We start from the raw sequence: 13,175 nt of genomic DNA, 5'->3' as shown, positions 1-13,175 counted from the left end.
CAGCCAAAAAGCCTACAAAGGAAGAAGGGAAAATTTTTCTGCCCCTTCAACTACATGGGTGGTTGTTTCAGTCTGCTATTGAGGGATTTTTGACTTATTTCTCGTTAACTTTTCGTTCTGCAGTTAATAACTTTGTGGAAACAGTGAGAGACTTTATTTTGGGGGGCTCCAAGATCACCTAAGATGGTAAATGCAGCCATGAAGTTAAAGATGCTTGCTCCTTGGAAGAAAAATTATGACAAACCTAGACAGTGTATTAAAAAGCAGAGACATTACTTTGCTGACAAAAGTCCGTCTAGTCAAAGCTATGGTTTTTCCAGTAGTCATGTATGGATGTGAGAGTTGGACCATAAAGAAGCTGAATGCCAAAGAATCGATGCTTTTGGATTGTGGTGTTGGAGAAGACTTTTGAGAGTCCCTTGGGCTTCAAGGAGATCAAACCAGTCAATCCTAAATGAAATCAATTCTGAATATTCATTAGAATGACTGATGCTGAACTGAGGCTCCAATACTTTGCCCCCCTGACATGAAGAGCTGACTCATTAGGAAAAACCCTGATGCTGGGAAAGATGGAAGGCAAGAGGAAAAGGGGATGACAGAGGATGTGATGGTTGGATGGCATCATTGACTCAATGGACATGAGTTTGAGTAAGCTCCAGGAGATGGTGAAGGACAGGGAAGCCTGGCGTGCAGCAGTCCAAGGGGTTGCCGAGTTGGACACAATTGAGCAACTGAACAACAGAGTTGTCCTTTTATATTTTTGTTAGTGTATCTTTGAAATAAATTCTAGAAGTAGGATTACAGGATCCAAGGATAAATGCACATGTGATTTTGCTAGATGTTGTCAAATTCCCTTCCTTCAAGCTTTAGGCCATGGAACATCCCCAACAGTGATAAAAGAGGGTGCCTGTTACCTCAAAGCTTCCCTAACAGAGTTCGTTATCAACATATGCACTGATGAATGTGTCTAATATATACTAAGATATTAAATAAAAACACTAAAATGACTATCAAAATGAAAATTGTCTGAGTTGCCTAAAATCAGTGGTATGAGTACCACACATTCATAAACACTGCCTTAGCCATTACTTGAAAAATTCAGATATTTTGGCCTCTCTGAACCCTGCTTGGTATGCTGAAAACCCCTGTCCAAGTTGCTTTCTTCCTTAGATGTTGCACTAGTACAAGATGTGCTGTCTGAGACATTATAACCCATTCCACCTTGTTTTCGTGTTGATTTATAGGGCTCCAACCTGCAGTATTTAATTTTTTTAGCCTGTTGTATGGTTATGTGCATAGGAAAAGATTTTCAAATATTTGTAATCCTTGAAGATGAACATCTAATTCTCCCCCACGTGAGGTAATCCATTTATATACTGTTTGTTGTTGTTCAGTCAGGAAGCTGTGTCTGACTCTTGTGACCCCACAGACTGTAGCCCACCAGGCTCCTCTGTCCATGGGATTTCCCAGGCAAGAGTACTGGAGTGGGTTGCCATTTCCTTCTCCAGGAAGTCTTTGGACCCAGGGATTGAACCCATGTCTCCTGCATTGGGAAGCATGTTCTTTACCACTGAACCACCAGGGAAGCCCCATGTACTACTGGTAGATTTAAAAGAATTTTTAATAGCCTTGACATGGTGCAAGGCACAGTGCACATCAATTAAAAAAATCATTACTTGAATAATGTGGAGAGAATGCTAGGAACATAAAATCTAAAATATTAGTCATCTTTATATGCATTACTTTGAACTAACTACATTGATTCCAAATTGAGAGACAGCTTTGAGGAAACTCTTGTCCTACCTTATTAAAGAAGGATTTAGAAAATTCGGAGAAACATTATATAAGCTTTCCAGGGAATCTTGTGAGATAAGAATGTTAAGGTTTAAATTCCATTGGTCATTGCCATTCTTGTCACTAGATTGTTCCTTGAGAAGCTAATTTTACCTGAAACATTTAGCATAATACCTGACATACAGTAGGTGCTCATTTAAAGCCTAATTAATGAATGAATCCCTGCCTTTTCCATACATTGTGATTTATTACCAACAGTAACTTAGGATCTGTTAGTGAGAACAAGAAAATAGAATATAGTGGCTTCATTTTCTTGGGACACCCATTAAGGAGCAAGTGTTTGCTCAACCGTGGGCTTGTCTTTTTTCACTGTTTATGATCAATTTTTGAATTGCAGGATTTTTATCCATTGCTTATCCTTTACTCAGTACTGAACTTTAGTTCTCATCAGAATGCACTTTTTCTTAACCAGGAACTCTCAAGGATTATATTGAGTGTTTCATAAAGAACTATTTCATTGCAGTACCTGAAAGCACAAAAATTTCTTCTCTCCTAGAGCTAATAGCAGAGAATGTTTGCCAAATGTTTTTAAAAAAATATGCTTATTTTAGAAAATATTTCCAAGCTTTACACTCCTAAAATAAAAAAACCTAGTTGGTTATCATTCTATCTACACAATTTCATATCTTGTTATTTTCACCTAATACATATTTTCCCACAACATAAAAATTTTTGAAAGAACATTCAATTCAAAGTGAGTAAAAATACGTCAGAGGACACTGTGTACAAATTCAGAGCATCAGAAAGAGTGTTGGTAGCTCTCCCCCATACATATACGATTGAAAATATAAGATGCCTCAAGAGTCTGATGTAAAAATTTTGTTTAAAAATAGAAATTATTAAAAATGAAAAAAATAAAATTAAAAAAATATTCTGGTTTCACTTTTGTTAAATGTAATCTTTTAAAGATATTTCACCTTGATAATAGTCTGACAAAGTTTGATGCTATCTAAATAAATATTTTTAAGGATTCAAAGAAAATAAGTATTTTTAATTAAAGAGATCAATAATGATGGCTCAAGAGCTGGAAAGTGTAAAGTGTCCCATAAAGTACCTCAGCCTCTATGCCTGAGTGTCAGACTGTGTTGGGACTTACATTTCTGAACTATTCAGGGATTTATTAAAAGATTCAGAGCATGGAAAATGATGAAAATAAAGCCAAAAATAAAAATGGTATTTTTCAAGCGGTCTGTTATGCCTTTTGGAGGGATGGGAAAATACGGAAAGATTTCCCTGACTTTTTGTGGGACAGAACAAACACTAACTGACGAGTTAAGTACCGAAATGACCAAGTTAAGTTGACGAGTGTAAGTACCGAAATGACCTTCGGACACCCTTAGGTTTGGCCAGTAAGTGGGGATATAAACAGGTGGGTCACAAATGTAACGAACGACTTTCACCAACACAATTTATTTCTTCCTTCTGGATCAGAGAGTCTCCCCTTCCCAAAGAATTCGACCTCTAGCTCTGTAAGACAAGTTACTGACTTCACAGCCTCCTAGGTATCGGCGTGACAGTCTCATCCTTCAGTCTGGGAAGAAAAAGACATACCCCACCAGCCCGAGCCTCAGCTATACTTTGAGGTGCCTGGAAACCCCCTGGAGGTGAAGCAAGCGCCTCAGAAATAGAGGCCAACTGCCAGGGACTGCAGTAGGCAAAAAAGGAGAGAACGTTTAAAGAGGTAGGTAGGAGGACGTTTTAATTCCTCTTCTATTTTTAACTTTGACTTGCAGTGCTTACATAGGAAATTCTATAGTCTCTCCAGATTGAGGACCCCACAGAAAAATCCAGAGAAAGTGACCCACGGTCAGCCTTGAACCCCTAGGCCTAACGGGCCACTCCGTCCGGAACCTAATGGGTCAGCTGATTGCGACCTTGAACGCGAACACATAGGGTAGGAGAGGCAGGAGATGGGGGCGGGACGACATTGCTGCCTGACGCTGATTGGCTGATGGAGCTCGTCGCCTGGTGTCATTTGTTGTTGGATCAGCGCACCAGACGCAGTCTGCGTCGTGCACGTGCAGCCGTTTAAGTCGCGTCAGCGCCTGTGAGGACTCCGGGAGAGCAAGCTGCAGAGAGGTGAGTGGGCCGCCGGCTCTTTTCCCAGTAGGGGTTTCATCCCCACGCTCTGGGCTTTCTAGTTGTAGCTGGACTTCGGGCCAAGTGAAGAACGGTTGGGGTGGGCAGGGGTTTGAAGCCGTCCTTTGGGGTCTTTCTGCTTCCTCCCGGAGGGTCCAGTAGCACGGTGCGTGTCCGAAGTCTGAGGTTGAGGCCTGCAGGAAAGGCGAAGGAGCATTTTTGACCACATGGTAGTACACCGTTCGTGTTCCGAGAAAAAGACTCTCTAAACACGGATGGTTGTAGAACTATTCGTGTATACACCCTCTTTGGCGAAACTGGTTGTTTGTGGGAGACATTTGGGCCACCTAATCACCCCTTCCTTCCCTGCCAAACTTCACGGCCTTGAACCCTGGTCACTCCCCCCCCACCCCCGCAAAGAAACTAAATAAACCCCACGCGAAACGTCGTACCCAGTTTTGAAGGGAGAAACCTGGAGTAGTATCTGAAAAATTTCCCCTCCCCCTTAATATTCACTAAGACGCTTTGGGAACCCTTCGGTGAGAAAATAAATTCTGTCAACAGATTTTGGGGAAAGGCCTGAACTCCACTGGGACAGGGTGATTGCTAGAGTGATTAGATAAGTGGTTCAACTAATTTTTAAAGATAAAAAATTGAAAGTCGCTCAGTTGTGTCCGACTCTTTGCGACGCCATGGACTTTACAGTCCATGGAATTCTTCAGGCCAGAACACTGGAGTGGGTAGCCATTCCCTTCTCCGGGGGATCTTCCCAACCCAGGGATCGAATCCATGTCTCCTGCATTGCAGCCGGATTCTTTACCGTCTGAGCCAAAAGGATAAATATAAATGGTATCTCTCGGTAAGAAACAAAACTTTAATTGGCCTTTTTGCAAAAACTTTTGGGGAGGATCAACAGTTAATTGTGTAGCTTGGAGGTATATGTGTGAAATGATGATTTATGCTTTTAAAGGTAAAATTCTGATCTCTGATTCTGACTGAGCCTAAATGTGCATGTTTGTATATTTATAAAAACTGAACTGGAAGCCGCCATGGGAGATGAAGATCGGGAAGCAGAAATAATCAACCCTCATATGTCTTCCTATGTTCCTGTATTTGAGAAGGTAATAAAATTTTAAGTTTTTAGTTATTGAATGCTACAGATTTTGTCGGAGTTGAAAATCTCTGTGGTGAGAAAGTTCATCTGTGGTGAGAAGCATGCTGTGCTTCTCCATGTGATTGTTATTAACTGTCTTATAGGGAATGATGAAGCATGCTAAGCCTCAAATAGAAGAAATAATTTAATAATTATTTAATAATTAATTAACTATTATTAATTTAATAATTAATAATTTAATAATGAAAACCTAAAACGGGTATAATATTATGAGCAACTTAATTTAAATCTCAATGATTTAGAACTTATTGTGGGTGAAAGCAAGCTTGTGTTAATGTGGTTGAATATCTCTTAAGATACAGTTGTCTATAGAAAATGGAACAATAAAATTTGTTTTTGGGTGGCAGTTTGAATTCTGAAATTTGGTTTTATATAAGCAGGGCTCTCAAGATGAAAACATTACTTTGATTCAGATGGTAACATCAGTTTGATCTTCAGATGTACAAATCTGCAGATCTTTTTCCTCAATAGCTTTTGAAGAGTTACACTGAAATTTACCTGAGGGGATTATGGAGTGGGTTTTTGGATCTCTTTGGATCTCTTAGTTTTGACTTTAAGGTGGTGAAGAGAGTCTAATTTGGAAGACAGTGTATTTAATGGATTGCTTTTACATAAGTTTTATCTACTTGAAAATGTCTCCAAAAGTCAATTTGTTTTCCTTTTAGGATTTCCAGTTTGTATTTATGTTAGTCAATTCTGACACTTTCTGTTTCAAGTGATGTCTTAATAGAAATTCTTAATTTACCCCAAAACATAAAATTTAATTCTTTGTCTTTCTTGAATTTGGCCTGTTTGCATGTAAACTTTAGATTAAAATACCTAAGATGTTAATCTGAATTTATCATGTTTCTTGCTTTGGGACGTTTTTTAGAAATAACTTCTTTGTATGTTATCTTTTTATTGTCTTCTTTATGTTACAGTATCGTAAGAATAGTGTAAGACCAAAAGAGGAGAAATATTACCTATAGTCTCACTCACTAGCACAAATGCTCTGTTGAGGTTTTAGTAAATTTTCTTCTATATTTCCCAAACACATTTTTCCACGGATTCTAATGATTGTATGTAATAGTAATTTTTGATTTCAGCTTTTTCACTCCTCAGCACTAGCTATTCCATATTATTAACTTCCTAAAAATAATTTCACATGGGTATGTAGTATTTAATGGACTAGAACTACCAAAGCATAATTGATTTTCTTTTGGTAGAAATTAAAGTTTTATCTTTACACTGTAGTATTGTCATGAATAGCTACAGTTTATTGTTTAATTTGGGAGTATTTGTTTTCAAAAGTGGAATTACTTGGTCAAATAATTTTCTATGGTTCTTTTTTCCCCAGGTTCTTGGTAGATTTGTTGTAACACACAGTTTAACTCATACGTATAGATGTTCTTCCACTTGGACTTGTCTAATTTTTACTTTTTCTTACTATGAGATTTTGTCTTAACTAAATATTATTCAAATGGTATACTGCACTGTAGAATGTTGTGCATGGTTATTGCAAAGGGTGTCTGAAATTGAGGATGGTCAACTGTCAGGCTTCCAGATTTACCTTTTGGGAGTCTTTGTGCTATTCAGTAACAAACTTTGTTTCTCAATGCTGGTCATACTGATTGAATATTAATTAATATTAATGTTAATATTTAATGTACATTATTAACATTATTTAATAGTGTAAATGTTAATAATGTTAATGTTAATATTAATATTAATGTTAATATTTCTACCTTACGATTCTTAGTACATATCTGTGTGTGGCCATTTTGTAGTAAACTTTTTGCATTTGTCCACAAACTTAACACCTGGTGCTAGGTGTGCAGTTAGTAATTTGACCTACTTAACTTGAAGGAACATGATGCATTCAGTGGCTTTCTTTGCTTCTCTTCCTTGAATAAGGTGTGTAGACACTAAGGATGAACGCATGACATTTTTATGTAGGAGAAATCTGAGGTCTTCAGCCCGTTTTCTTTTAAAGGCACCATTTGATTGGTTGTTGTAATTGGATTTCTGTTTCAAGAAGCAACTGGGCTTCCCTTTTGTGCAATTTGTATTGCCTCTGAGATCATCTTGGATTGGTAATAATATCTGTGATCAGCCTTTTGTTAATTTAAAAAATCAGGAGTATAGTTGATTTACAATGTTGTGTTTCTGCTGTATAGCAAAATAGGTCAGTTATACATATACATATATTCATTCTTTTTTATCTTCTATTCTTATATAGGTCTTCACAAAGTATTGAATAGAATTCCCTGTGCTATGCAAGAGGTTCTTATTATGTGATAAGCCTTTTCTGAATGCTTCTAAGGATCCTTCTTTGGAGATTTAGTATTAACACAGGCTTATATAATTTTGAACTAACAGGTTGCTTTTCTGGTAGTTTTTAGAACTTTCCAATGCTGGTTTTTGAAGTGAGTGTACTATGTGGGGATAGAGTAATTCAAAATGTGAGGTTGGGAAATATTTGGTAATCTAGCAGTTAGAGTAGTCCAGAAATGGTTCGGTTCAGTTCAGTTCAGTTCAGTCGCTCAGTCGTGTCCGACTCTGAGACCCCATGAATCGCAGCACGCCAGGCCTCCCTGTCCATCACAAACTCCCGGAGTTTACTCAAACTCATGCCCATTGAATCGGTGATGTCATCCAGCCATCTCATCCTCTGTTGTACCCTTCTCCTGCCCCCAATGCCTCCCAGCATCAGGGTCTTTTCCAACGAGTCAACTCTTTGCGCGAGGTGGCAAAAGTATTGAATCTTCAGCTTCAGCATCAGTCCTTCCAGTGAACACCCAGGACTTATCTCCTTTAGGATGGACTGGTTGGATCTCCTTGCAGTCTAAGGAACTCTCAAGAGTCTTCTCCAACACCTTAGTTCAAAAGCACCAATTTTTCAGCGCTCAGTTTTCTTCACAGTCCGACTCTCACATCCATACATGACCACTGGTAAAACCATAGCCTTGACCAGATGGACCTTTGTTGGCAAAGTAATGTCTCTGCTTTTTAATATGCTATCTAGGTTGGTCATAACTTTCCTTCCAGGGAGTAAGCGTCTTTTAATTTCATGGCTGCAGTCACCATCTGTTAGGCGTTTGCATATTGTGCGCACACTTGTTGGGGTGAGAGATGAAATGAATGAGCGTGATAACTGTAACAGGATACTGGGTTTCCTTGCTAGTTGTAATATTTCTTATTAAATGACCAATGAGTCTACACACTCGTCTCTTCTGTCTGATCGTTTTGCCTTTTTTCTGGCATATTTCAGATGGCATATATACTCTTGTGATTAAAGTGGAAACTGCTTAAGATAATTAGTGCATCCACAATTATTATTTTGAAATCTGTAATATTTGAAATAATGTTAAGTTTTAAAATTTCTAAATTGGTTCACGTGGATGAGTAAAGAGGTTATAAATGTTTTATAGCTAAGTGCTCTAAAAATAGGTAATGTTAAGACCTAAGACTCATTCCACAATTTTTTTTGAGCCTTATTAGATGCTGGAGCTAGTGGTAAACATGATAGATAAGGGGCTTGCTGGCATGGATGTTGTATTTTACTGGAGGAGACAGAATAAACACATTACAAATCATATACTAATAGTGAAAATTATTAAATAATAATAGTAATAAAATAATCAGGAAACTCTCTGTGTGTGAGGGAGAGAGGGAGAAGAAGACTGGTATGGGTAGATTTAGATCAGGTGGAGAGGAAGATATTCCTTGAGACTATGACTCATGAGCCGGAGACCTGAAAGAGTCCCAGTAACACATGATGTGCAGAGATCTGAAGAGAGAACGAACTTAGGGTATCAGGACAACAGGAAGAAGTACAATGTGCTAGTTTCCTATAGATGCTATGATAAATTATCACAAACTAGATGGCTTACAGTAACAGACAAATTTCTCTTACAGTTCTGTAGGCCAGAAGTTAGAAACCATGGTCTCAGCAGTGCTGTTTTCCTTCAGTAGGCTCTTGGAGAGAATCCATGCTTCTTCCAACTTCTGGTGGTTATAGGCAGCCTTGGCTTGTGGCTGCATCTCTTTCTGTTGTCTTCACTGGGCCTTCTCTGTGTTTGTGTTAATACCCTTGGCCTTTCATAAGGACACTTGCAATGACATTTAGGGCCCACTTAGATAATCCAGGGTAATCTCCTCATTTCAAAATCCTTAGTTATATTGGCTAGAACTGTTTTTTTTTCCCAAATAATATAATACACTTTTCAGAAATGAGCGCTTGATATCATTGAGTGGATGTTATTCAATCAAACTATAGCTGCTGCTGCTGCTAAGTCGCTTCAGTCGTGTCCAACTCTGTGTGACCCCATGGACAGCAGCCCACCAGGCTCCCCTGTCCCTGGGATTCTCCAGGCAAGAATACTGGAGTGGGTTGCCATTTGCTTCTCCAGTACCTGCAAGTGAAAAGTGAAAGTGAAGTGGCTCTGACTCCTAGCTGCACCATGGACTGCAGCCTACCAGGCTCCTACATCCATGGGATTTTCCAGGCAAGAGTACTGGAGTGGGTTCCATTGCCTTCTCTGCTACTATAGCTAGTATAGAGCTATTTCATATCCTAAAAGATGATGCTGTGAAAGTGCTGCACTCAATATGCCTGCAAATTTGGAAAACTCAGCAGTGACCACAGGTCTGCAAAAGGTCAGTTTTCATTTCATTCCCAAAGAAAGGCAATGCCAAAGAATTTTCAAACCACCACACAGTTGCACTCATCTCATGCTCTAGCAGAGTAATGCTCAGAATTCTCAAAACTAGGCTTCAACAGGAACCGAGAACTTCCAGATGTTCAAGCTGGTTTTAGAACAGGCAGAGGAACCAGAGATCAAATTGCCAACATCCATTGGAGGATAGCAAATGCAAGAGAGTTCCAAAAGTCACCTATTTCTGCTTCATTGACTACGCTAAAGATTTTGACTGTGTGGATCACTACAAACTGTGTTAAATTCTTAAAGAGATGGGAATACCAGACCAGCTGACCTGCCTCCTGAGAAACCTGTATGCAAGGCCAGAAGCAACAGTTACAACTGGACATGAAACAATGGACTGGTTCCAAATTGGGAAAGGAGTACGTCAAGGCTGTATATTGTCACTCTGCTTATATAACTTATATGTGGAGTACATCATGTGAAATGCCAAGATGAATGTAGCACAAGCTGGAATCGAAGTTCCCGGGAAAAATACCAATAATCTCAGATATGCAGATGATACCAGCCCTATGGCCGAAAGCGAAGAGGAACTAAAGAGCCTCTTGATGAAAGCGAGTGAGGAGAGTAGAAAAGCGGGCTTAAAATTCAACATTCAAAAAGCGAAGATCATGGCATGCGGTCTCATCACTTTATGGCAAATAGATGGGGAAACAATGGAAACAGAGAGAGACTATTTTCTTGGGTTCTAGAATCACTGCAGATGGTGACTGCAGCCATGAAATTAAAAGATGCTTGCTCCTTGGGAGAAAAGCTATGACCAACCTAGACAGCATATTAAAAAGTGGAGACATTACTTTGTCAACAAAGGGCCATCTAGACAAGCTATTGTTTTTTGAATAGTCATGCATGGATGTGAGTGTTGGACTGTAAAGAAGGCTGAGTGCAAAGGATTGATCCTTTTGAACTGAGATGTTGGAGAAGACTCTTGAGAGTTCCTTGGACTGCTAGGAGATCAAACCTGTCAATCCTAAAGAAATCAATCCTGAATATTCATCAGAAGGACTGTTACTAAAGCTCCAATACTTTGGTTACCTGATTCAAAGAGCTGACTCATTAGAAAATACCCTGATACTGGGAAAGACTGATGGCAGGAGGAGAAAGGGATGACAGAGGATGAGATGGTTGGATGGCATCATGTGACTCAATGGACATGACGTTGAACAACTTCTCAGAGATGGTAAAGGACAGGGATACCTGTCGTGATGCAGTGCATGAGTCACAAAGTGTCGGACATGACTGATTGGCTGAACAGCAACAAATTTCTAGCATGGCTAAACTATAGTAAGATAAGGCAACATTTGTAGAAAGTGAAATCTGAGAAGGAAAGAGAAAAGAAAGAGAGGGAGCGGGCCCTCAAGATAGAAGTGGACATAGAGTTGATAGAACTAGATGGCCTGGATTTGGGGAACGCAAGAGAGAATGATGCTAAGTTTTTATATTGAAGCAAGTAGATGGATGATGGTGCTCATTACTGAAATGGGAAATATTTGGAAGGTGAACCAGTTTGGGAGGGAAAAAAATCAAGAATTCTGTATTTGCAGTGTTGAATTTCAGATGCCTAAGAAAAGATTTAAGTAAGGATACTAGTCATTAGCTGTTGCTTAGGAGAGGGATCAGAGCTGTAGGTACAAATCTGGAATTTATCTCTTTTAATACGATTTAAATCTGTGAGAGTGGGGTGGGTAAAGTTGGATGGAATAAAACAGACTTAGAGGGCTCTGCCATGAACTATGGGGCATTTTGATTTTAAAGGTACATTAGCTGGGGAGCTGGCAAAGGAGACTGTGGAGGGAGTGGCCATGGGGCAAGAGGAAAACCTGGGAAGGAGGTGTTCCCTAAGCCAGAGAAGCAAGTAGATAGTCTGTTGTTTCAAATGCTGCTGAGAGCTCTGGCAGGAGGAAGCTTAAAAGTAGTAATTTTATTACATAATGGGCTTACTATAAGCTGTTTCAGTGCAGTGGTGAGGATGGAGGCTAGCAAGAGTAGCTTGAAGGAAATACAGAATGTGAGAAAACAGAGGCAGCAAATGTAGACAAATTTTTTTGCCTATAATGGAGCAGAGAATGGTACAGTAGCTGGAAGGGTGTATGAAGTTACTTTATTTTTAAGATTATGAAAAATATTAAGGATTTTTGTGATGAAAGATGAATTCTATTGAAAATTTTTTTCAAAATTTGCCATAGAATGTGTGTGGGATGTTAAATTTCATCTTCTGAAGATTGTTTGGTAACAATAATTTTTCAGTTGTTTTGTGCCAGAGTGTTTCATTACTTTTTATCAGTTACGTGAAGCTGAGTGTTATAACACTTATAAAACTAGCCTCTTTGGGGGCTCTATGCTGAGTGTTATAACACTTATAAAACTAGCCTCTTTGGGGGCTCTATACATCCAGTAGTATTTTGGATACTAGAAAAGAGAAAAAAAGTCTTCAGTGTTTCACTTTAAATAGGGAAAGCTGGATTACTTTTCTTGTTTGTCTTTTCATCTATGGTAATCATAAATTGGAACTTTTTACTGTAGCAGTTATCAAAATCCCAAGCCATTTCAAAGATTTTATCATATGTTTTTAGTAAGTTAGAAAAATAACTGAATGTCTTTTGAGCTTTATAAAGGTAGTTTTTAAAAGTCAGTGTCTTTTGTGCAAGAAATTTTGGAGCAAAAGTATTACCTGACGATGTTAATACCTACCTTGGTGCACTCCCTCCAGCTTTAGGTTTATTTAAAGAAACTTATTTGACAAAAATATTGTGATTTGTCTAATTCAGTCAGTTAATTGAAGTGTTATCTGTAAATTTTAGATCACTTTTTGTACTTAAATTATTGAATTTGATTTTGAAGAATCTCAGAGCTCTGTTCAAAAGTTTTGCTTTTAGTATTGGAAACTTGTTTGAGAGGAAGCAGCCTGTTCCATACCTAGATGAATTGAGGATGGCTTTTTTCCAATAAAACTTTATTTATAAAAACTGGTAGCCCACCCGATTTGGCTTGTGGCTATAGTTTGCTGACCATTGTTTAAGTGATATATTAGTATGCTATACATAGAATTTTAAAGTGAAGGTGTTTTAGAGTAGTAAATAAAAGAACATGCAGCGACCCAGGAAATCTTTAATTATTTTGTTCTGGACAAAACCCAGTTGTTAAAACTTTCTAGTATTTATGAGATAGATTACTCATTGTTGTTATTCAAAGTAGAAAACTAGTGTTTTCTTTTTTCTTACAGGATAGGTATTCTTCTGGAGCAAATGGAGACACTTTTAACAGGACTCTGGCTTCATCATCAGGTATGTGTTAAAGCAAAAATGCAGAACTGTTTTTAGGTTAAGGGCTTCATCCACTGGATGAGAAGCAGACTAATAGATACCTTG

At 38.5% G+C, this 13,175-nt stretch overlaps 1 protein-coding gene and 1 pseudogene across 1 annotated transcript in view; one reads left to right on the top strand and one right to left on the bottom strand.

The window, feature by feature from the left end:
* Positions 1 to 13,175, bottom strand: part of LOC136154641 (interleukin-31 receptor subunit alpha-like) — a 337,454-nt pseudogene that overhangs the window by 230,525 nt on the left and 93,754 nt on the right.
* The window catches only part of LOC136153831 (probable ATP-dependent RNA helicase DDX4), a 37,952-nt gene continuing 29,759 nt past the window's right edge, over positions 4,983 to 13,175 (top strand). Inside the window, exons 1-2 of the mRNA XM_065915934.1 lie at positions 4,983 to 5,054; positions 13,031 to 13,091. Coding sequence (XP_065772006.1) covers positions 4,983 to 5,054; positions 13,031 to 13,091 — 133 coding nt within the window. The remainder of the gene's footprint in view (positions 5,055 to 13,030; positions 13,092 to 13,175) is intronic.

This window comes from Muntiacus reevesi, chromosome X (assembly GCF_963930625.1).
Source record: "Muntiacus reevesi chromosome X, mMunRee1.1, whole genome shotgun sequence".
NCBI lineage: Eukaryota > Metazoa > Chordata > Mammalia > Artiodactyla > Cervidae > Muntiacus > Muntiacus reevesi.
This window is presented reverse-complemented; position numbering and strand designations above follow the sequence as displayed.